We start from the raw sequence: 25,090 nt of genomic DNA, 5'->3' as shown, positions 1-25,090 counted from the left end.
CAACTTTTCTTTATGTCTCTCAGACACCTAAAAATGGTGATCTCAGGTTTGTCTTGTGATATTTGACTTCTTTTCATGATTTACTCCTTTTCATGAGTTACAAAGAACAAGTATGAATTTCAAACCAAGTTCTTTGTATGAAGGAGTGGTGTGATAAGTATGACAGAAAAGATTGTAATTGAATAAAACTATATACTGAAATTATTAAACATACTTTTTTGTGCTGAAGTTGTAATTGGCGTAATTAAGTACATGATTACAAATATTCACTGAACTTTTTTTTATTTTGAGAGAAGTTTATTGCATCAGAAAAATGGATCACACCATGACGGCCTATGCCTTCTTTCCAAATAACAAAGTTATGGGCAGAAGACTGGTGGCACGGGAATTCCTAGCAGTATAATTAATGACACGAAACGGGCATATAAAAATTCGTGCCCCTGATTCACACATGCTCTTTCGCCGCTCTAGCCGTGAAACGCATCATCATACAGCCGGTCGCGGAAATTCTAATCTACAGCAATTCATTAACCTCGGAACATTCATAGACGGTCGTGGAGATATCAAGCACGGCTCCAAGCACGTCTGAATCGCATCACAAAAGCTTACTGACGGCACTCCATATGAACGTGGGGTGCGCGGCCGCGTGGACAGTGCAGCCGGCGCGTAATGCACTTGCCGGCGGCGTTCGATGACGATCCGCGAAATGAGTAACTACGAAGACAAAAAATCGGCACGCACTGCACTTGGCATCGCATTTTCGAATGACGACGCGCGAAACTGCTAGCCGCTGTTCCGAGCGATCCTTGGCAGTGAAGGGGGGGGGGGGGGGGTGACGAGCTTGACTGTGTTGTCCGCTGCCGATGCGTAAAATGCCCGTACAATATTCGGAGGAGCTAGCGAGTGATGTGGTACATTCCTTGCGAAGAAGCACGTCACCAAGAGTGCCCTTGCGCGTCGTTCCTGCTCGCTGTCGGCGGAGTTAGGCCTAAAGCCGACTCCGATGACGCGCCGCACTCGTAGACCGCCGCGCGCCCGCTCGTAGTAATCTGATCGTGCATCCGGTGCGGCCACTCGTAGTAATCAGATCGTGCCGCCGCTTACAGCTTCGTTGCTTGCGAAGAAACACGTCGCCGCGAATGCGCTAGCGGGTCATTCCTGCCCGCAGTCGGCGGAGTTAGGGCTAAAGACGACTTCAATGACGCGCGGCGCTCGTAGACCGCGCTGACGCTCGTAGTAACCTGATCGCGCATCCGCTTACTGCTCGTAACTAAAGCGTAGTTATATCTTAAGTGATTATCAAGCCGTGAACACGTCACGAAGTGGCGATTTTCGAGAGCCATGTCCTCGCGACGCACAAGCAGCAGACGACGATTTTCCGGAGCGAGCATCGGGCCAATGGCGAGGCGAGCTGAGGCAACATGGCGGCCTCGGCCAATCAAGGGCCTCAAAACGACCTTCAAACATTTGCTTTTTGCTCGCTTGTTGTTAAAGGGAGGAGCCAGCTGAGGCGGGAAAGTTAAACACGGAAAAATGCTCTTTCCGATGAGCCCAAGAAGCCGGCTCCCGGCCCAAGCATAGCGAAGCTATTATTTTTTGAAAATCGCCGTTTTCTCGCCATTTCCAGAAATATTTTTGCTACCTAGGTGGGTGAAACGAATTTTCCAAAGCACTTCTGCGCGGTTTTCAGTGTAGATATTTTGGAACCAGATAGAAAAAGGGTTCCAGAAACTGAAAACTTGAGTTTCAAAAAATCGATTTTTTTTGCCATTTTTCGCGATCCCAAAGCCGCGTCCCCCCTTAAGAGTTTAGAAAAGAAAAAGGTGAAACTCTCCAGTCTACACACAAAAATGTGAATATAGATGCAAAAATGCACATTCATAAATAAAATTAGACATAGCATTAATAAAGAATACACTTACAAATGTTCAGCACCAATTTTAAAAAAAGAGAGATGAAGTAAATTCTTTTTAGCAAAACTCAGAAACGTCGGAAGTCGATCTTGTGAAAATTTCAACTTAAAACTTAACAAAAAGCACTGAATAAGCACTGAATATGTAAGAAACTAAACAAAAACTCGCATATTATTATGCATTAAAACTTGAAAAAATACAGAACTTTGAATTAGAGAAATTGTCCTATATAAACATGCCAGTTATGCATGTTACTACGGCTCGATCCCATTTCAGTAATGCTTGATGTAAAACGCTTTGTACTGCAACAACAAAGGATAACGTACAGTAGTTCGATCGAGTTTGATACAGCTTTCTGTTTTGGTTTTTCTCAGAGAAGGTACTGAAGCAGCACCGGTAGCTTATTGTGACAGTTTCAAGTCTGTTAAAACGCCAAGAAGGGAAGCAAAGAAATTATATCCCACGGTAATATTAAGTGAAATATTTATTCATAATGTTATGATGATTCTATAGCAAGTGCAGTCGAACCAACAGAAAAGAACAAAGAAGTGCCAGCAAGCATGAGAGAAAAAATGGGGACCTCAGACAAACTAGCGAGGTCTTAATGACCCCACTAAGTTTCAATATAAGCCCTTTTTATTTACCTCGACGGGATCGAGCAATTCTACGGCTTCTCTATGCCGTATATCCCACACAATTTCATTGACTAAGCAATGTTATAATAATAAAGATTTGCACATTTTTTTCCCTTATCTAATTTTCGTGAATCACTCGTGAGAGAGACAATATCAGCATTACCGTCACGCCTGCACACTGCCTTCATAACTTCTCTTTCTTAACTACTGAAAGCTACATACATACACACATACATAAATACAAAGAACTTCACTGAAAGGTCCTCAGAGTTTGTGGAATAAGTGAGAAAAATGCCGCCTTGGTGACTCTATTCATGGGCGTAATTGATTCATCGTGTCAAAGCAGGTATTGCACCTCCATGTGCTATTACTAAAAAAGCGCAACTAAATGTATTTCATTTACACCATGTTTAGTCCTTCCTTCGCTCATCACCTCCCTTTCCTCTCAATCAATTTCCCACTCTGTTTCTTTCTTCTGTGGGGCTCTGTGTTTATGCCATGGGGCTCCTTGCCAATTTCGCCTACTTGCACTCACCTTCCTGTCCTCTTGAGACCACTCTCTTCTCTTTCCTTTTCCTCCTCCTCCTGTGGGGTGAAGGCCGGCTCTTTCGAAGGCTCCTGTTTCTTGCGACCTTCCTGCAAACAACACAATTCGCACACATGCATACCGCGCATACAAATAACAAAAAAAGTGCAGGGCAACATCACAGACTTGACGGTACTTTATTATACTTGAGCTGTTTCAGAATAGGAAAAATTCAGAAAATTCAACAGTGTTGACGTTCAATGGTAGAGCTGAGCAAATGGCCAAATTTCGTATGTGAAGCAAACTTGAATGTTAAAATTTGAGCGCAAATCAAATAGAATATTCTTTAACATTTATCGAACAATTTTCAAACACTTCCAAGTGAAAATTCAGAAAGATGTTGAAGAGGATCTCCAAGCACGTTGTTATTTAATGGAGACGTTCAAGCATCTTTTGTGGCCAGGTTGATGTTGCAGAGGGTGCTACAAAATGGTGTTTCTGAAAGTGTAGATAGCCCGGCCAGTTGGTAAGGATCCATGGTAGCAAGCAACGTGAAAAAAACAAGACGGACGCAGAGGAATGCAGGAAAAATTGCGCTAAATTAGAAAAAGACACCACAAAGAAGGAACACTAAACAGATTGGGCACAAACTACCAACTGTTTTTTACTGACTGTAGAGCGTCGATTAAATGGGCAAACCAAACATAGCTGCACAGATGTTCCCAGGAACATCACATGTTAATGCACCTTATTCATCAAAAAGGACACTTCTGCACCCTAGAGAAATACCGAAGCGTCACTTTTCGTACGAGTTGATGAAAAACGCTTTCAAATCTCTTCTGATGATAAGAGGGGATATTAGAACCTCTTGAGAATCTTTTAGGCAGCAAACACCAAATAAAGCTTAGCAATGAAGGACTACTACAGGGTAGTTTTCATTGATCATTTTACAAACTATATATTAACAAGCAGTGCAGTGATTGGTTAATGGTGGGAACTTGTGCGACCTTGCATCATACAAGAATGAATGTTGGAGTTAAGTAATAGTAATCAGGCAGTGCATTCATAAGAGCGCTAAGCTGTGCACGGCTTCAATAAATCGAAGAAAGGAGCTTCACCTGCGAGGGAACATGCTGGGGGGGCTCAATGCGAATGGAAGGATCCCAGGCACCCGGAGGCAGCACTGTGGCTGCATCTAGGAATTCATCGACTCCGGCCAAAAGGTGGTCTCTGTTCTTGGCCTTGAAAGCAACGTCATGGAAGACCTGAAAGAACAGGAGCGCTCACATATTGCGGCACCTGCATCGGCAAAACCAGCGACAAAGGAGGCAGAAGGGCTACTATAGCGTTGCACTGCAAGAAAGAGCGAATGAACGGTCATGGTGATGAATGCCGAAGGAATGGGAGAAGTGCCGGCCTATTTTCCCCTTTGACCTTAACAACATTACCAATTTTCCCCACCAATTATTAATGGCTTCAACTGCCATCAATGTATGTGGCACACATATGAGGACTCACAATATCCCAGTACCAGTACTGGTAAAATTCATCAAAAACCGCATGAGAAGCATCGCTTGTATACCCAAGTTGTTTGTTGCAGCCGGAAAAAAAAAAACACACCAAGGAAAAATTTGTAGTGGTTATGTATTTGAGACAATTAGTATATTGGCCAAAATAAACTGTACTTGTTGCTATCAACTGGTTTTCCAGTACTCACGGATTGAAATGCAAAAATATAGGGCTATCTAATGCATGCTCTTTCAAATGTCGTATGAATGTAATTTTCAAACAAACACTTGGCCAACATTATCTTTAGCAGTCAATTCTTTCTGTGACGATATGAACAATTGCTTAATCAAGAGCACTTGCTAATAGGAGTCATTGCGCTAAAAAAACGATGTCACACTCCAGTTTATGAGTACTGTCCGTATAATGCGTAACTCATGTGCGTGATTGAGTAGAAAAAAAAACTTCAAGAAAACCCACTAAGCACTTTGTTTTCTTTGATGTAACAATGTCATGCCATCCAAGCATTCCTTCTCTATGCTATGCCTGCAATGTTTCAAATGAAAGTTATGTTTGTAGACATGAACACACACACTGGCACTGCAAATAAGAGCAGCCAACATTGCTTGTGGTGAGCTTCTCAACACCAAGCAGCCCTTGCCACAAAAAAGTATACTTGTTCCTATCAACCCCGTGTACAGCAAATGAACAACTTATTAAACGTCTGCATTAGTGAATGGGAAAAAAATTTTGATAAAGAACACACACATTAAACACTTCATCTCCTTTGAGTGGCCGACGTTGCTTAGGCCAAGCTTCTCAACACCAAAAAACAAAAAACCCGCAGCAGAGATCAAAAGATGAACTCACCTCGTCAGACATGAGAATAGCAATAGCACGGCCAATCTCGTGGTAGCGCACCATGTTGCCCTGGGGCCCCAGCAAGATGAACAGAAACCGGGTGGGCACAGGCACCTCTGTGAGGTCGCCCAGAGGCACTGCGGCCGCCAGACGCACAAAGGCGGCAATCGGCCGCTCCAGGAACTCCACCTCACCAACGAGAATGTTGGATGCTTGTGATCCCGGCGGGATTTTCTTCATGAATGCCTGGTTTAACTGCACACACATGGGCCCAGGAGCTATTAGCACTAGCGAGGAATACTAGTTGCTTAAACCGTACCTATCAACCTGTGAAGAATCATAATTTGGGTAGAAGTAGCATGCACTATCGTTCGACAATGCGTTTTTTTCTTAGGTTCTTTTAAAAGACATTGCTGTTGCCAGCTTCACTTGCTTCAGAAATCTGTCTGTATAAACTTTCTCAAATAAGCTTTGAAAACTGATGGACAAACTTTCACACAGCTTAAATAAATTTTTTGACAAAATATTCGTAAAATCAATGCATGAGTTCAAGTTCCTAGGCTAATTTAATATTCTGGTGAGTTAATAGGCGTGAAGTCATGCTCACACTTATGGAACCAACAATTGAAGCAAAGTGCATATGGACACAATGAAGTTGTATGAGATATGATTGATTGATTTGTGGGGTTTAACGTCCCAAAACCACTATATGATTATGAGAGACGCCGTAGTGGAGGACTCCGGAAATTTTGACCACCTGGGGTTCTTTAACGTGCACCCAAATCTGAGCACACGGGCCTACGACATTTCCGCCTCCATCGGAAATGCAGCCGCCGCAGCCGGGATTTGAACCCGCGACCTGCGGGTCAGCAGCCGAGTACCTTAGCCACTAGACCACCGCGGCAGGGCGTTGTATGAGATATGATAGCTCAACTCAATCTGAAACTGTGATATAAAGCCAAGTGGTAGTAATTTATTTTTGACACACTTCAACCTATACATGACTATTAAAGATGCTCCATTTAGGAACTTACCTACATTTAACCCATTATGTTGTTAAAATGATAAAGAAAAAGTTTACAGAGTATAAGATGCCAAATGAAATAATACTAATAACATAAACTCTCCACCCAATTTATAGTACAAATTTTTTAATTTGATAAAAGTTGAAAACTGTAAACAGACCCGACGTTTCGCGACCGATTCGGTCCCTTGTTCAGGGACGACTGTTCGGCTGGCTTCGCAGCTAGCGATTTCTATTGGTGATATACTTCTCAGCAACAACCGCGGAAAGAAGGACGATGAAGAGGACAACACCATAAGAATAATTGCTAGGTGTGGAGCCAGCCGAATAGTCACCCCTGAATAAGAAACCGAATCGGTCTCAAAACGTCAAGTCATTACAGTTTTTCAGTTTTATCTAATTAAAAGCTTCGGACTATAAGTTGGCTGGAGAGCTTATGTTATTATTATGAAAGTTCACCCAACCAGACAGATATCTGTCGAAGATGTCCACCTTCGAATGAAACAAGCAACTAGAACGCCACATAGGGTCCTATCTGAAATAAATTGCAGCTGTCCTCTAACGCTATGTTCTTAATTTATTACAACTGAAGCTTAAGCTATCGCATGCTTGAGATGATAATAAGCGAATGCGTGGTGTTTATTTCCTCTATGGGAGTTTTCTGGAACTTGGTTTTTTCTCAAGTAATGTATTGTGCATTTTTTTATCATATATAAATGGAAAAAAACGTGAGTGATGCTTAGACAAAAACCCAAGAGTTCAGAACCTGTCTGACTTCACTTGAGTTGTGACCCTCAATGTTCACTTATTTAACGTATTATAAAATGTTGTAGTTTAATATATAGCTTGTTCTAGAAATCTGTAGATTTTTAGAATACATACTTTTACTGTGTTCATGTGCCGGTTATCACTTGAGTTATTAGAGGCCATTCTCCATTGCATGCCCGTCACTCCAAAGCTGCCACTCGCAGAGCTAGTGACAACATCTCAAACCTAACACAAGCGTACAATATAATGAGTCTTGCTTAAACTGACCCTGTGTTGAAGATCAGGAGAACTGGCGTTGGTGGCCGCATCTGTCAAAGTGGAGCCGCTGTGTGCCAGTGCCGGGTGTGGAGCGTGAATGTGGAGAGAATTGGAGCTGGGGCTCTGAGTCATGCCCTCTGCGTTGTTCCCAGAGCCACCTGCCGACAGAAAAATGAATGCCTCTGTTCGATAACTGACACAAATGACGGGCTTTCATTACAACTCGCATGGTGCATTTTGTTGTCATTGAATTCGACTGCTGATGTAAGTGCAGCAATAAGGTGCTATGCCTCACTACAAGAACTGCTGTTCCTGGTCAAGCTTCCTGAAGAATAGAAAGCAAATTGCACGATTCAAATGTAATTCAAAGGGGGCATCAAGAAAACTGCACATACACCCGAAGCTTGCGCCATCAATAGCATTTGTGCTCAACGCTGTCATACAATTATGGGTGTGCATCTTGTGCCCTTCTTGCGGCTTGCACTCAATCCTTTAGTTGGCCTACAGCGAATCTCTTATGTGTTAAATAGATCTTCTCAACAGCTAGTCAACGTTTAGGCAATCTAGACATTGTTTTTAAAGAAAAATGAAAGGTTGTAGCAACTGAGATAGCTACACAAGTACAGCTGTTCTTTTAGTGAGGCACTGTTTTCTGTTAACCATAAGCATTATGCTGCTCACTCAGAAGCAAGGGCAAGCTGCTGTCACAAAGCATTATATTGCAGAATCGAAAAGAAAGCAGGAAACCGATCAAACGTTCCATTCATTCCACACAGACTTGTCTTCCAACACATGTGCACACATTGAGAATGTAACAGTAGCTTCATAAGTACACAAGACTGCGCAGCTAAGAACAGCAAGTTACATGGCTGAAAATGGAACGGTTGTGCATGTGCCAGACACAAAACAGGCTACAATAAGTCACTGGACTTCTTTCGCTGAAGATCACGAAGGCACAGCAGCGTGAGACAATACTTTCTTTTTCTAAAACTTTATGCAAATAGAAAACGACAAATGGTACTGAAGCTATGGCCTATAACAGCAGAAGACTCCACTTTACTTAAATGTCAGGGCACTCCTTTGTTAAATTACCTATGGAGTGAGTCTGAAAATCTGGCAAGGTGATTACTTGAGTCAAGAAAGTGCCCTTGCAATATTTATAGTCAACTTTCACTAAAGCTTCTTTTGTCTCTAAAGCAATGTACAATCAAATTCAGATACAAAAATTTGTCTTTAAAGAACAGATGTAGTGCGCCATTTGCACACTAATGTTGCACATAAAGTGTTACAAAAAGAATAGCCGACAGACTAAGAAAATGATTTATGCAGCCTATGAAGATACGTGAAGTGGAGTCTCCTTTTCATTTACACACATACAGCAGCCACATTTACATGAATGCGATGAAAACCCAAAGCAGAATCACGCGACTCGTGTCATAAGCTCTCAATGTAAGAGCGAATTGACTCAAAGCAAGATAAGGCTAATAATTTTGCCATAAAACTTTAAAAGGCTAAAATTAGGGTTGTACAGTTTACCTCTGACTACTCTTGTTTCATTTTTCTTTTTGTTCAATAGAAAAGCAGATCAGCATTTCTGGTGCCAATGATAAACTTAGAACTCACTGCAAGCAAATAGGTAATTATGGTAATTTCCATCCTTCTCAATGAGTCATGCTGACTGAAGATAATATGGCAATGCAAACTGGTTGCACCTACAACTTTGACTTTATCCTGGGCTAAGTTGATGAGAATCTATATCTTCCGATTGTAAAAGAATAAGTCAGAGCTTGTTCACAATTTTAGAAAATGTGTTCCAAAATAAACAGAGCCATGCACACATGGACGCATAGTTAAAGCAGTGGTGAGAAGTAATACTGAAACTGATGATCAAGCACACTTGTACTGGTAAAGGTGCACTGCACAAAAAAAAAGTACGATCACGTTTGACGCTTGAGCTTGGGCATCGCATTTATGAAAATAGTGATCAGCAAGGCTCAAATATGTGAAGTTAGCAGAGCTGGCAGTGCAAAAGATGAGAGAAGCCAAACAGGGCGTGGCCACCACCACAACACAGTGATAACACATCAGGCACGTGGTAGGTGTAAGGGTTAGCCGCCAGTGCATTTGCGCAGCCTTCAAGGTGCCTTTGTTACCAGTAGCAGCTCCAGTTTCCAGGTCACCCTTCTGGAAATGCTCTCGATTGCGATGACTGAATTTCAGTAAGAAATACATGGGCTTTTCCAACCCCAACAGCTTCGATGCCCTGCTTTAGATACAGCCCATCAAGATATAAACTAAGAAATTCGAAATTAAAGAGAAATTGAGGATTGTACAAGTCGGTCAGTGCTACTCAGATTGGCTTTGTGAAGTTCATCAACCATCAAAGAGTACACATTAATCGTGATGGTTGAAAAAAAAAAGCTCCAACATATGCAGCGTGCATAGGCTCATGATGTCAAAAGGTAAAATAGTGAAAGCTGGGTTAGTGCTTTCACTAATTGATCATGAAATTATGTTATTTATTTAGAAACACAACTCCTTTCACGAAAGTTGTGCCAGAGACATTTTATTTTTCGCACACTCGCTGCTGTTTTTGTAAATCACTCAGGAGCACTACAAGATGGAAAAAAATTGTTTAAATTTTTTTTACTAAAATCCAAGTTTCTGAAAGAATGTAATGCACTGTAGTGAGAATGCTTAAACTTTTATGTAGTAAGTACCCACAGAATGAAGAATACCCACCATAAAAAAAGAATATTGTCATTAAATATTTTTAGAGGGACTGCTATCAGTCTACCTTCAACACTAATCTTGCAGATGGCTAAGATGCAAGCAGTAATGACAGAGTGCTAGCATTACAGTACACATTTTTGCCATAAATAACAGCAGGCAGAACCTGTTCAGGATTCAATGGAGAGCCTTCCAGCAGGGTGGTGGTTTGGAATGCAGCCACGTGACAAGATACACTGACACGGGCGAGCGGTTGGTTGCATGTGTGCTTTCTTTTTTCAGGCACCTTTACCACAAAAGAGTTCTCTGAGGACTCTGGTTGGACGCCAGCCCCCAGGGTTGGTTGCTTCGGCGTTTGTAGCAGCTGGTGTTGTCGAGACCATCACAGACGTTGGGTCGGGGTTAAGTGATGGACTAGAATCCTTGCCCCCGTTGGCTGGGTGTCAGTGTTGGTGTTCAACGCCAACCGAGGAAAAAAGAATAAGTGCAGAACAACAACGATGCGGTAAATGCGCCGCAGGACACATGACAACCACAGTGGCAACATATTTTTGATAAAGGCACCTTAAGATGCCAACAAACTGACGGTCACAAAGCAGCAATACGTTCTTATTCAATGAGCAAATAAGAACTCGAATCATGAACTTCTTCTGGACTTCCTTGTGAATAACTTATTTTACAAGTGACAACAATAAAGACCTCAAAATGTTTAAAACTGAAAATTGACAATACTTTTTTCTTCATATCATGTTATGTTATCTTTTTTTGGCTCATCTGCTATTGCAATATGTGAAATCTAACAGAATTTAAAGTAACTTCGAGTGTCGCATCCAATACATGCACCTGAGAAGGTACAGTGCAATTTTCTTTAAGAACACAGATATCTCTCAAAGCACAGCTTTCAGTTAACGTCTCACAAAACGTTTCCGGACACACACATCACACTGCATATAACAGGAACAATGACAACGTTCTGCTTTAAATCTCGTAGAACAGACTCACTCGTACAAAGCTGTCACAAAACACGGCACAAATGACCCCAAATGAAATCATGCGCACAAAATTTCATTACCAATTTACGTTCACCAGTTCATTAGATGTACACACAGGCAAAATAACTCTATTTAAACAAATTTGATACAGCGCACATTCCCTGTTAGCAACTGAAATGCAGCTGCAGCTTGAACGCGAATAAGTTATCACTTTCAAGTTTCTGTGGTCCTATGAACAATGTAAAAAATTCATCAGAAGCATAAAACAGCCCCTCAAATAATGAATTGATTACAGCCATTCCTCTACAGTGATAGAATGAATGATATACAATAATGACGAGCAATTGCAGTGATATGCTGCAATGTAAAAGTGAACTGAATGCTAGCTCTAAAGTGAAATGGCAAAAGGACAATCCTGTAAAATAATTAATCTCCCTTGAAAGCTTGCCCAAGCATTCAAAAAATTAGGGGGCCCTATAGCTTCACCTTTAAGAGTTGAACGTGATAGAGATCTTCTGTTCCTAGTGTATACTTCAAACACTTAGTGCATGAAACCTTTTGGAACTTGCTATGCACCCACTATGTGGCCTTAAGAAAACAGGTGCAGTAGCGTGTGTGTGCCTTTTGTAGTGGGTTATTGGCTTTAAACCACGAAGTCATCATGATAATCACATTTCCTGACACCCAATTGCAATGGGCGCTTGTACGGCGTATTATTGCTGCAATATTTGATGTTGTATTGTGAAGCATGTATACAGGACGCATGTTTTTGTTAGGCATGTGTCACTTTCCCTACATTTCCAAGCATAAAAAGTTTTCAATGTATGCTAAAGCAGACCCGTGGCCATGTGATAAAACGTCCGCTTGCCATGCCAACGACTTGGCTTGCATGCCAACGACTTGGCTTGGATCCCCACTCTGGCCCAGAGTTTTTCTATTATTTATTTTATTTGCATCATTCTCGATTTCGCGGTCACGCATAAGATGATTTTTCGCTCACAACCAGCGACGCCGACACCAACGCCGACGACGCAATTTCTGCGAAACGAGCTCTTTTATGCTATCTTGTCAATAACCTTTGTCACTGCATTAATAAAAGTTGCCAGAGTGATTTTTCACCCCACAGGCAAGAGTCGACAATAGCTACACTAGGCCGAGAACACCAGTTATTAGTAATAAAAGAGTGCAGGTACCATTACCTACTTTAAAGCTAAGTAAGTTGAATAAATTTAATTTAGTTAGCTTATAAATTTAGCCCTTACAATATCATGTGCCTTGAAAGAATAAGAAATCTCTGTGATCGCCATCTGGAAAAGTTGCTGTGGTATCGCAGTGCAAAAATAAACAGGCACATAAAAAGCACACTAACAAAACACAAGCACTCATGTTATGCTCTCATCTTGTTTACATTTGTTTTTGCTACGCATGTGAAAACAACAAATCTGATAGCAAAAACATGGGAAATAATTCTGAAAAAAATCACAAGTGGAATCTATCTAAAAAAAGCCCAAACTCGACATTGATTACAGAAATACCGGACAAGTACAGTCCACATTGAGTGCAATTTTATCTAGGTATGTTGCAGTTTACATAATATTTCTCAAAATTTTATGCCCTGCAGAACAAATTCAGTGGCCAAAAAATATATATATCTGGGTTAAACATCTTTTTCTCTCAGCATGATATAAGTCATCGTAAAACCAAGAAAAGTACAATCCCAAATGAAGTGAGCACACTCACACTACAGGCCAGGTGACAGGCATGGAGAAAACACACCAGGCAAAAATGTCACTCTATAATGGCCCTGAGGACGTGCAAGGGAGGACAACATATGGCTCAGGTGGGGTGCTTACTGTGGGCTCCGAACATGCTCTTGGAGGAATTGCGGCCAATGTCGGCCAGAGATCGGATAAGGGGAAGCCGCGAGCCTTTGTCTGTTCGGTGTCGCTCGTGCTGGTGCCGGTGACGGCGCAGGAGTACTTCCTTGGTGCGCTCCAACTGCTCACCCGCAGACAACTGACCACTGTTCACCATGTTCTCCAAGACAAGATCTGTGGGCATTACATACACAAAAGATATAGAGGTCAAGAAGACAATGCAATGAAGTGGTATAGCACAAGTAAATATTGAGCAGAAAGTATACTTATTTATTTATTTAGTCAATACTGTAGATTTCTATGCGCAGTCGTAGGCAGGAATGATAGCAAAATTATGGGTTTTCTGTCACATCTACTGAGGTATGCCACTGAAATGCATATTGTTAGGGGTTTACTGGCTAATGTCATGAGGTGTTTGAGTGCTGCAATATACAAACATAATGATGACACAAAGCTACACTTCATGCATAGTGTTAAATTAATCCCATTGTAGTGTAGTTGTGTAAAAATACCTGTGTTATATACAACACTCATTATAAGCACGTAATACTCATTGCTTAGAGAATCTGGAACAAAAGTTCTTAGATTGAGTTTGTTAGATTTGATCACTTGTTAAAGTGCATTTATAACGTTGCTCGACCATACCACACAAGTTACACTATGCACCAGCTCCCTAAGCAAGCAAAAGGAATTATGCCAACAAGATGCTTGCAGGTATACATATGCAAGTGGGTTACAGGTAATTACCTTAAGATTAATGTAGGAAAAACATAGACAGAAATGTTTCATCCACGTAATAAACAATATCAACTAAATGCCATTGCCATAAATATAATTATTACCGTATTTCAACACACTTGGCGTACATTTCTCTGAAACTATGTCGTGAGATTGCCAAGTGAATCACTTAGTTAGTAAAATTATCTAGAGCAATAGGTACGATGTGTTGCCATTTTAATTATCTTTCTACATCTATTATTATGATTTTATATAATTCAATGTTTTTTTTTTTAGTTCCAACGCAGAATCCTAGTCTAAGGCATGACTTCCCCTGAGAACATTCACAGCCTGATGGTATTACAAAAAAAAGAGCAACACGCCTTGTCTCCAGGGTGTCACATCTTTGGCATACTGCTCCTTTGTTCACAAAGCTTAGAACCACACAAATTGAATCTTTGTACACATATAAGCCTTGTCACATGTATGGAATGGGAAAGAATCAATTATGATAACGCTACAACACAACTGGCATCTTTACAGCAACATAATTCTTTTTATAAATTTCATGATTTGGAACCTTGGATTGTTAACAAAAACAGAACTAGATACCGTGACCAAATGCTACAGTTTCGTTTACCGACTGTTGTAAATCAATTACACAAAGAAAGTGGTCCCAATGTATCTACTCTCTCACTAGAAAGGCTATACCACTTATTTATGTGATCGCTTGTGCTGTATGGGTTCATTTGTTCTTTGTTTTTTTTTTGTTTTTTGTCGTCATCACTACAGTTATTTCTTTTTCTTTGTTTTTCAAACATTTCTAGAATAACCTTGTTCATTAATGCTCACTGTGGTTGTTTACTGTTTTTACTGTTTTGTTAGTTCATGCATTATGTATATGGCATGCTTCTGTTCAATCGCTGTAACTGCCCAGTGCATGAGGTGGCCAAGTTTCTCTCAAGCTGCTCAATGCAGCTTTTTGCCTGGACATCCTCTCAACCTTGCTGTGAAACAAACTCAATGCAATTCAATTCAATTATGAACTCCACACTTTTTGTTCAGCAGCACTTTCTTGACTTGCATAGTTCTGGTCAACCCACTAACCAAATGGAAGTGAAAACGTATGTATAGGAAATAACAAATGAGATGGTATGTACCAGCAATATTCTCCAAGCTGCTGGCTTCCATGTCGAGCATAACAGTGCCATTGAGGATAAAACTGCGCAGCTCCATCAGCGAGTGAAGTGATATGGTCGACACGTGCGGTTTAGACCACCGATCACCTCCTTCTTCCACATCCTCTTCAAACTTAATCCATCTGCATCAATGTGCAAAAGAAAACTCAGTCATGAATAACTTACATTATATGCCTCCATAATCTCTGACATTGTTACATTATCCTTGATATGGCTATTTTTTACTATTATTGTTATAACAAGAAAAATGAGAGTTATACAATAACTGTGTGCTCATATTGAATATTCATCTTCTAACCAGTATCACACATCTTCTATATTATTTTAGACTGTGTGAGGTAACAGAAATTCAATGTAAGGGCATGAATGCCATTTTATGTCGTGAACACTGACCTAGCCGCTTCTCTCCATTCCATTTCATCTCCTTCAGCGCAGAGTATCTCCATCTCGCTGAACAGTGGATGTGCTTCGTGTAAGCCATCCTCTTCCTCCCCGAGGATAAAGTGGACTCGCTCCGCGGGGGGAGTAACTGCATGTTCAACACATGCAACTGTGTGAGTAGACTATCTGTAGAAAACAGACTGCCATCTCCTTATAAAAGGCAGGAGTAGGTGGGGCTGAATAAGAGGTTTAGTGCAGGAAAGTACCTCTGAACACAGAGCACAATATATCTTAGCAGGTAATATATCTTAACAGAGTATTAAAAAGAAAAACTTACAACAACCTGTTTGTAGCACAACGGCACAAGAAAATCCACACGGAATCGCCTAGTATCTTTCAGCTACAAGTTGATGGTTGTCACAAACCCTATGCCACCTTGCGAAATTCTGCAGCATTGGTTTTCAGAAGTTTACCTGGCAGTATAGATTACTATGACCCACCACAAGACTTTACTTAACTGATGAAAAATTCTATGAACATTGCATTCACCAATATAGAGTTACACTAATTCTGAAATAAAATGATTATAAAAGCACAAGACCAGATACAAAGAAAGTTAGATGCTATATGTTCATGATATATAAAGACTGCTTTGTTTAGAATTCAGCCACTCTCAAAATAACCAGCCAAGGCTTGGTGCCTATGGTGTTCATTCCTACTGCTGTTTACGTAAGTCTCATATGAGTAGTGCACACAGGTTTCCTCTCGTACTTCTTTTGCACCACTTTCCAGCTTATCAGCTGATAATCAGCATGTTGTGGTGTGCATGTTGTGTCCCCCCTTTCTACAACTGCCTTTTCATACGGTGATAGCAAAAATGAAATTGTCCTACATTGTCCTCCCCTTTCTAGACGAGCTTGCAAAACATTAAACATAATCTCACCAAACAGAAACAGTCTGTATCGTTAGAACCTTCAGAATGCCAATTTATAACATCTAAAGATTCATATCCTAGAAGCCAGAGCACTGCGTACATATCCAATCAGAACACACCACACACACAAGCTAAGTGTGCATGCATCTCATGAGCATTGATATTGCTTATGAGACTGCATCGTCTCACATGGCTGAAACATACACCTTAAAACAACATTCAGCAGTGAAGATGCTTTCTTCCGCAACGCAAGGCAACAGAAACCATCCTTATTGTGCCTATTAGGCAGCCTCCTTCCGTTGCCCCAATGAGCTCTCCACTGAGATGCCAAAGTGATTCCCTTGAACTTTCTGCCCTCAGATAAGTGACTGGAGACGAGAGTTAATAGCCAGAGCCATTTGTGCACAATTGGAGTCTCAGAATCAAGAAACACAAAAACAAGAGCCAGACCCTTGATGTGAGCATTGCATACTGGCACAGCGAAACTGAACAGTCGTAGTAGATGATCACAATGCAACACAGTAAATGTACTTGTAAACAGAAGTATACATACCTTGGCTGTACACAAAAAAATGCATTAATTCATTACAAATGAAGCTAAGCAGCCCAGAATTGACAAGTACGCTGCAGCAACTTGCAACTTTCAGGTGTGTGCTTATAGGTTACAGCAAAGTTACGTTTCAACATGGTATCAATTGTGCACTACTGCCTCGCCACATACCTGCATGATAACCAACAAGTACGTGCATACTGCGGAAAGTGGTATATTGGCTAAACAAACTTCAGTTTTATGCAACTTAGATTGTAGTTTCCACAGGTTATATTTACAGTCCCTAAACAAAAATAAATGTAAACCTAGAATAAATTAATTGAAAAAAAAACAAGTGCTAATGCAGGTTGTAGGTATTGGTTTGAGTATGTTTTACAAAAAGTTAAAGTTATCAGCCAACAGGCGTTAGTTGGGCTCTTCAATGAGTATCTTGCAGTTATTTTTTCGTTCACCGGGAGAGGTGGAGGCAAGTGCCCCTCCCCCTCCCATGGTGATAAGTGCTGTGAAATGGACAAGGGGGTGTGAATACAGCCTCTCCTGCCCTGGCCTAGCAATATCTTTCAGAGATGCTATTCTCAACTGAAGTAATCAAATCAGCATGCACAGCAGTGCTGCTCTCACAATAGTAAACGTACACTAAAAGACAGAGAGCGAAAAAGAAAAAGGCAATTATTTCGTTTCCCTTATTCGAGGCTCTCATTTTCTCGTTATCAGTCAGCAATGACAGGACCTGCCAGCTGATTGTCGCCGGATACTTAGAAGGGAGGGGGAGGGGGGTGCAAGTGCAGGTTGCATCAGTGCTGGTGGGGGTGGGGGTGCTGGTAGCTTGGGTGGGATAGGGGACAATTGCTGGTGTGCCTAGAGGGGGACAAGTGCCCCTTTTCTGCCACACGGATGGACAAGTGCCTCTTTTCTGCCACGCCCATGTTCTGCCACACGGATGTTTATAACATCCGGGGTTCTGCGCGTACGCGTCCCAATAAAACCACGATGTAAAGAGATGCAGAAGTGGAGGGCTCCGAAAATTGTGACCGTCCGGCGTTCTGCACTCGCACATTACATGGACCATTTCGCCTCCATCAAAGTGTCACCGCCACGGCCGGGATGGAACCCGAAACCTTGGGGTCAGCAGTCGAGCCCCCATTACTCCACCATCGATGTTTCCGCACCAGACGGCGCTGCGTTGCTCACACTGCTCACAAACGTATCAAGCTAAGTTTTGAAAGAGCAGTGAAAGTGGGAAGGAGACAAGATGAGCAACTACAGGAAAATTTTTATTCAGAAAGGCAAATTGAAATAGCCACTAAAAAAATTGAGAAAGTAATAACGGAGGATAATAAGACAGTGTGGACATACACGAATCTAATTAGACTGTTTGAGCTAGATCTTGCTAAGACACGTGACAAGTCACCCCGGAAAAGAAGACACAAACCCAAAAGTTGGTGGGATGAGGAAGTTAAGAAAGTCATAGAAAAACGTCAGGAAGCCTCTAGGGAACACAGACATGCTAAGCAGCGGGGTGAACCGACACATGATGTTGAAAGAAAATGGGAAACCTTTCTAAGCTGTAGAAGGGATGCATCCCTTCTGATCAATGAAAAGATCAGAAGAAAGGGAGTTCAGTGGTTGGCAGAAGTACATAAAAAAGATAGAAAGGCAGCTGCGAAATTTTGGAACCATCTAAACTCCCTAAGAAATGAGACGAGCCTAGAGCAGAGGTTTATAACTACAGCCCAAGGTGCTAGGCCAGAAGGGGTCGAAGCTATTGAATATATAAAAACAAGGGTGACAGAAATATTTCAACAAAGAAGCGCTTTATGCACCACAATAGACAAGGGCGAATCAAGTGGTGCAATGGCTCCATTTTCACAACGAGAGTGGGAAAGGGCTGAGAAAACGGTTCCTAGTAGTACATCAACAGGCCCAGATGGCGTTCCAATTATGCTGATAAAGACATTAGGTCCGAAGTCTAAGCAGGCTTTGAGAGAGGCAGGGAGCAAACTAATAATCGATGGTGAAGTTCCCGATGGATGGAAACTTAGCAGGATGAGCATGATCTATAAAGGAAAGGGGAACAAAGCTGACATAAACAACTACCGTCCCATAACAGTGACATCAGTGGTCTACAGGCTGGCGATGCAGATTACAAAGGAAAGAAAGCAGGCGTGGAGAGAAGATGAGGGGGTGCTGGGGGAAGTGCAGGATGGGTTTCGGAAACACAGGAGGTTGGAAGACAATCTGTTCTCACTGACACAGTGCATCGAAATAGCAGAAAAGGAACACAGGCCCCTGTGGCTAGCATTTTTGGATATCAAGGGAGCATACGATAGCGTGGTTCAAGAGGAATTGTGGGGAATACTGGACACACTAGGCGTGGAACATGTAGTCACTAATCTTTTAAAGGATATCTATAAAGGTAACAAGGTAGTTATAAAGTGGGAAAAACAGGTATCCAAGCCTGCAGAGGTAAAACGGGGGCTTAGGCAGGGGTGTCCTCTGTCACTCTTATTATTCATGATGTACCTACAAGGATTAGAGGCCAAATTAGAGGGAAGTAAACTGGGCTTCAACCTCTTTTTAGTCAAACAAGGAAAACTCATTGATCAGGCACTACCAGCATTAATGTACGCAGATGATATAGTGCTAATGGCCAACAACAAGGAAGATTGGCAGAGATTGATGGACATCTGCGGTAATGAGGGAGATAGGTTAGATTTCAGATTCAGTAAAAAAAAATCAGCAGTCATGATTTTCAATGATAACGAAGGTAGTGAGCTTAGAATACAGGAGGTCATGCTAGAGATAACAGATAAATACAAATATCTGGGCGTATGGATAAGCAATGGGACCAAGTACCTGAGGGAACACGAAATATACGTGACGACTAAAGGTAACAGGAATGCAGCAGTGATGAAAAATAGGGCACTGTGGAATTAACCAGGTATGATGTTGTGAGAGGAATATGGAAAGGGGTCATAGTTCCTGGGCTGACGTTCGGCAATGCGGTCTTGTGCATGAGATCAGAAGTTCAAGCAAGATTAGAAATTAAGCAACGTGGAATAGGTAGGCTTCCTTTAGGAGCTCACGGGAATACACGAAATCAGGGAGTACAAGGTGATATGCGATGGACATCATTTGAGGGCAGGGAAGCTAGCAGCAAGATAAAATTTGAGAAGCGACTGAGAGAAATGGGGGATGAGCGTTGGGCTAGGAAGGTTTTCAGCTACTAGTGCATGAAGAATGTCGATACAAAATGGAGGAAGCGAACCAGGAAGTTCACTGGTAAATACTTAGAAAACAGCAGGTGGCCAAACCAAAAAGAACTATCGGTTAAGAAGAAAGTGAAGGAAACGGAGACTGACATGTGGAGAATGGGCATGATTAAGAAGTCCACACTAGTAATCTACCGAACTTTTAAGCAGGAAATTGCCAAGGAAAGGATCTATGATAATACTCGGGGTAGTTCTCTACTGTTTGAGGCCAGGACGGGAGTACTGCGAACCAAGATATATCGGGCCAAATACGAAGGGGAAGACACAGTATGCAGTGCGTGTGGAGAGGAAGAAGAAACTGCCGAACACTTGATAATGTTCTGTAAAGGGCTTCACCCTATAGTTCAGAATGATGGCGCAGAGTTTTTCAAAGCACTGGGGTTTAAGGACAGGGAGGGCAAAATAGACTTTAAGCGGGTAGACTTAACTAGAAGGAGGTTATCTGATAGGTGGCTAAAGTCAAGGCACGAGTGAAAATTAAACCCTTCACTGCAAAATACGAATCCTCAAACTCACTTAAAAAAAAAAAAATCTAGTTTTTTTGGTTCATTAAGTATTACGGCTTGGTGGCGCTAGCCACCACCCGATCTAAAGGGTACAGCCATATCCATCCATCCATCCATCCAGACCCCGTCTTTGGCATTCGCCGCTAGGGGCACGCAGAACCCCCCCATGTATCCGAGGGGTGCTATTCTGGACACTGTCTAGTCTAATTCCACCATATTGTCAAATTTCGTAATGGCGGCATTTAAAGCCAACCAGAGAGGTCGTAGCAGCTAACGTGGCCAATTAGCATCGGTCAATGGCGGAATCTGACAACATGGCGGAATTCGACAATGTCCAGAAAAGCACTCCCGGCCACAATCCGCCGACAGATGCAGGGCGCGAAACGCAAACGTCGCGTTCCCTCTTCATTGAGGCCGTCTCAAGGTAGCTTTTTTTTTTTTTTTATCCGCTAGGCTATGTATTCTGGCGCGGCAGCCAGACTAGAAAACTCGACTGAACGGTGCCTTAAACAGTTCCACTAGAGTGACCTAGAATTCTAAGTCACTCTGGTTCCACTAATGAAGTCGCAGCATTTCTACTTCACGTGCTGACGAACTAAAAAAAAACCTCCTTGGTTCTAGAAATTTTAAGTCTTTTTTTAAGGTAAATATAAAGATATCGCGCAACGACATGTAAAACTGATGGCGCGAAGACGCGTTTTCATTTCACTAAGCGAAGTATAGCATTAGACCGTGCACTGCAGGGCAGGCTCTGCGCAGGGTATCATCGTCATAAGTACCAATGCCCAGCGTAAAAGACGTCAAGCGCATAAAATGCCCGATTTTGGCCGACACACGCGATGACCTACTTGATCGGTGGTTGCCGTCGCCGGAGGCGCCTTCGTCCTTGCGGGCATGGCCATTCTTGTGGTGGTGCCGGTGGTGCCTGCGGTGACCGCGCCGGCGGTAGCCTGGCACATGCAGCCCCACGTACACAGTGTGAGCTCGGTGACCTGCGAGACGCGTCAAGGTCACACCGTGCCACTACCGAATCTTTCGCGTACACACACAACTAGCGGCAGCATCAGCGACCCCACCACCCAGTTAATAGTTCTTGCATGTGTCCATCCTGTATGTGCGTCATAAAATCCCTCAAATGGCGCATCCGCGTCGAAACGCGCGCATTCAAAGATCAGCCGCGCGCTCACCCTCAAAGTCCTTGTCCGTGTAGCTTGGGTGTGACGTCAGGGCCCCCGGATCCTTGGGAGCTTCGTCCTGGTTTCCCGTCTCCATCTTCTTCTGCTTCTGCCACGGTCTGCGCAGATAGAAAAGGGGGCGGATTGTTTACCCACGGGCCGCTTTACGCGGACCACTGCAGCCATTGCACTGTCCTCATTGGGCACCAGTAAGTGAATTCCCACCCAAAACGCTGATGCCAATTTTCGTTGCGTCATGTTTATCCGTCATGTGTCTCATCTACTGTTCCGAGATTAATATATTTAAATTCTATGTGTAATGCACAATTCCTCATATAATCCCATGCGGAGATTTACATCGATGTAACCTTGAAGTTTGTTGCAGTAAGGCCGCTAGCGCATTGTACAGGCCGCACCACGTGATGCGACATCGCAGGCCGAACTACCTATTCTAGCAAACGAATTGGAAACTATACCAGCGGCGTGCCTACCCTTCGCGCAAAACACTTTCTCCCTCTCTCCCTCTCGTTTACAGTTTATCATTCCGTCTCGACGAAAACGATTCGTTTCCGATCCAGCTTCGAACTAAAACAAGAAAACAAAAACGTCATAGGTTTATGTTTGTTTTCGTAAAAAAACATAACCTAGTTTAGCACGGACAGTAGCCAATGTTCCCGGTTCGCCCAGACACACTGAAGAAAGGCAAACATAAATAGGACGTGTGCTTGTGTGTTTTACATAAACGTCCCCCCGTGGCGTAATAGCGGCTATGGAGTTGCGCTGGTGAGAACATGCGGTTGTGAACTCAATTTTTAGTCCCGGCACATGCATTTCCACGAGTGTGAAGTGTAAAGACCCCTGTTACTTACACTTATAGGCGCACTCACTTATCAGTGGTCAAAATCAACCCGCGATCACCTCATCACGGCGCGCCTCGTTATGCTATCAAAACATTCACCTCACGTAGAAAGATGGAAAAACACAGCGAAGAGCGGAATAGATGATCCCTTCCCTTAGTGCAGGGTAGCAAATCGGATGCTCTCTCATTTTATTCTCTCTCTCGCATCCCGTACAATCACATCGTGATTACGGCGCATAAGATCCCACAATACGGTTGTTTTTCGCGATATTACGATTTGTTGCGCAGGTTTTATTTGCAGCATTTGACTGAAAACATTGCAGGCGCCGCCATCACCATGTCCGGCAAAGAGTGACCAAATTATGAAACAGACCAGTTTTGTTGAAAAGACGCCACCGTCAGTATCAGATAAATATATACGAAACAGACCAGTTCTGTAGAAGCAGAATAGGCTTAAATCATGTTTTTTTTGTCTTATGCTTCCAATTACAAAACACGCAAGCAAATTATGTGCGCCTGAGCTCATGATGCGTGCTGGCCATTATTCAGCTGTTGACTACGCGACACAACAAAACGAGCTGTAAAAACTAAGTGTGAAGTTGTTTCGCGGTGCTCAAGCCCGAACGGCATTCGCTATAGCCGCATGATATTCAATCAGGCGTAATCAGGAGTACGCGTAAAAGTTCGCGGCGAGGTCATGCAACGTGACGGGGTAAAAGTTTTCTTTAACTTGAAAGCCTGACATGGGTGGCCGCGCCGCCGTCATTCCTACCCCGGGTGCCGAGAAAGGGCGATTGGTAAAAGCGAGCAAACTCCATCTGTACTATATCATACTGTGGTTTCCTTCTCAAGTCGTGCATCGTATACAGAAAGGATCGAGCGCATGTCAAGAGTGTACTCATCGCTTTGCTGGTGCATTCTTAGAGAAATAAAAGAAAATGTAGCGCGCACACACACACGCACACACACACACACACACACACACACACACACACGCACACACGCACGCACGCACGCACGCACGCACGCACGCACGCAAAACAGTAAAGATCAAGCTCTTGAAATGAGATCAAGCTCTTGAATGAGTGATAAAGGCAAGATTCGGTGTGATCTGAATCGGAAAAAAGTGCCTGCGACATTGGTGAACTAGTTAGTGAGCACGTTCCTTGCTTGGCCTGACAGAAAAGAAGTCGGTCGACTTCTGTACAGTGAATCGCAACTCCTTTATGTAGAGACCGTTGTCCGCTCATCTCAGGACCACGACAGTAGTACACTACAGAAAGCGTATTGTCCGGAGGCCTCTTTTCTTCGTTAGACGCAACCATAGGTAACAACAGAAAAATAAGTCACGCAAAGGACAGATGACATTACTTGTTGATTTTAACTGTAGTGAAACGATTATGATCGGCCTAAACTGAAAAGGATTTCATTGGACGAGGGCCTGAAACGGAGGTTGTAGGTTCAAATCTCGCGGGCGGAAATGAATGCTTTTTCCCCACTCCAATTCCTTTTAATTTAGCTCAAAATCGTTACACTCGCAGTATACAGTTGAAGACAATATGAAATGAGTGTTCATGGCTTAATTGTCTGTTGGTTTCTTTAGTTATGTCCCGAGTTATACCAGCGAGCATACATATCTCGTAAAAGCGCCAACTCACCGAGAAACATTTTTTTTTTTTACCTTCTCTAAGGTTCCCTTTCTTCACGCATAGCCCAGTGTAGGCGTGCTCAGGGTTTCCCTCTGGGGGGGGGGGGGGGAGGGGGTGTCGCAGAGCTTCTTCTCCAACTTAGTCAATGTATGGGGTAGAATTTTCGCCCCTCTTGTGACCTTTCTCTTTCCTCTCTCTCTCATCTTTATGCCCTCTTCCCATTCCACCAGCGTAGGGTAGCAAACCGGGCATGTGCCTGGTTAACCTCCCTGCCTTCCCTCTTGTTGTTTATCCCTCCTCCTCCTTGTGACAAGGGGAGAGGGGGGTGCTCAACACTCCCCCCCCCCCCCCCCCCTAGGCGCACGCCTGTGATGCCCAGTTCGTTCCGGTCAGCACCTGTATGTCTGCTTGTGCCGCGCGGTGTTGCGCCGCCTCGATGCAGCGGAGGCCCCTCGTGTTCTGGTGCAGGCTCCCCGTCCCGCATACGGATCACGCGCGCTCCTAATCTTTCTTCGAAAGCGGCGAGTCCGGAAAGGCCGGTCGCGCTGCGTGGCGAACACGCAGCTGCCCGCCACGCTGTCGGCGACATCTCTTCCACGATTACGCAAAAAGAAAAAGTGGATGAACAGGCTTTTTCTTTTGTTCCTTTCCCGATTCGAAGCGAATACGCACGCATACGGACGGTCTTATATGTGACGACTATGTAACGGCAAAGCCTTCGTGTGTGTGTGTGAGTGTGTGTGTGTGTGTGTGTGTGT

At 43.0% G+C, this 25,090-nt stretch overlaps 1 protein-coding gene across 9 annotated transcripts in view; it reads right to left on the bottom strand.

The window, feature by feature from the left end:
• LOC119187143 (sodium-driven chloride bicarbonate exchanger-like) overlaps positions 1-25,090 on the bottom strand; it is a 240,234-nt gene that overhangs the window by 29,651 nt on the left and 185,493 nt on the right. For 8 of the 9 annotated variants that reach the window (XM_075894115.1, XM_075894113.1, XM_075894114.1 and 5 more), the window contains exons 2-11: positions 21,837-21,943; positions 21,498-21,641; positions 15,400-15,535; positions 14,968-15,128; positions 13,067-13,264; positions 10,514-10,657; positions 7,501-7,649; positions 5,451-5,696; positions 4,193-4,339; positions 3,084-3,184 (exon numbers count right to left, since the gene is read on the bottom strand). In XM_075894115.1, the coding sequence (XP_075750230.1) occupies positions 3,084-3,184; positions 4,193-4,339; positions 5,451-5,696; positions 7,501-7,649; positions 10,514-10,657; positions 13,067-13,264; positions 14,968-15,128; positions 15,400-15,535; positions 21,498-21,641; positions 21,837-21,921 (1,511 nt within the window). In that variant the 5' untranslated portion in view covers positions 21,922-21,943. The remainder of the gene's footprint in view (positions 1-3,083; positions 3,185-4,192; positions 4,340-5,450; positions 5,697-7,500; positions 7,650-10,513; positions 10,658-13,066; positions 13,265-14,967; positions 15,129-15,399; positions 15,536-21,497; positions 21,642-21,836; positions 21,944-25,090) is intronic. The other variant, XM_075894118.1, reaches the window with a different exon arrangement.

The sequence above is a fragment of the Rhipicephalus microplus genome, chromosome 1, assembly GCF_043290135.1.
Source record: "Rhipicephalus microplus isolate Deutch F79 chromosome 1, USDA_Rmic, whole genome shotgun sequence".
In the NCBI taxonomy this organism is placed as follows: domain Eukaryota; kingdom Metazoa; phylum Arthropoda; class Arachnida; order Ixodida; family Ixodidae; genus Rhipicephalus; species Rhipicephalus microplus.
Note: the sequence above shows the minus strand (reverse complement) of the source record. Positions and strands in the feature narration are given on the sequence as shown.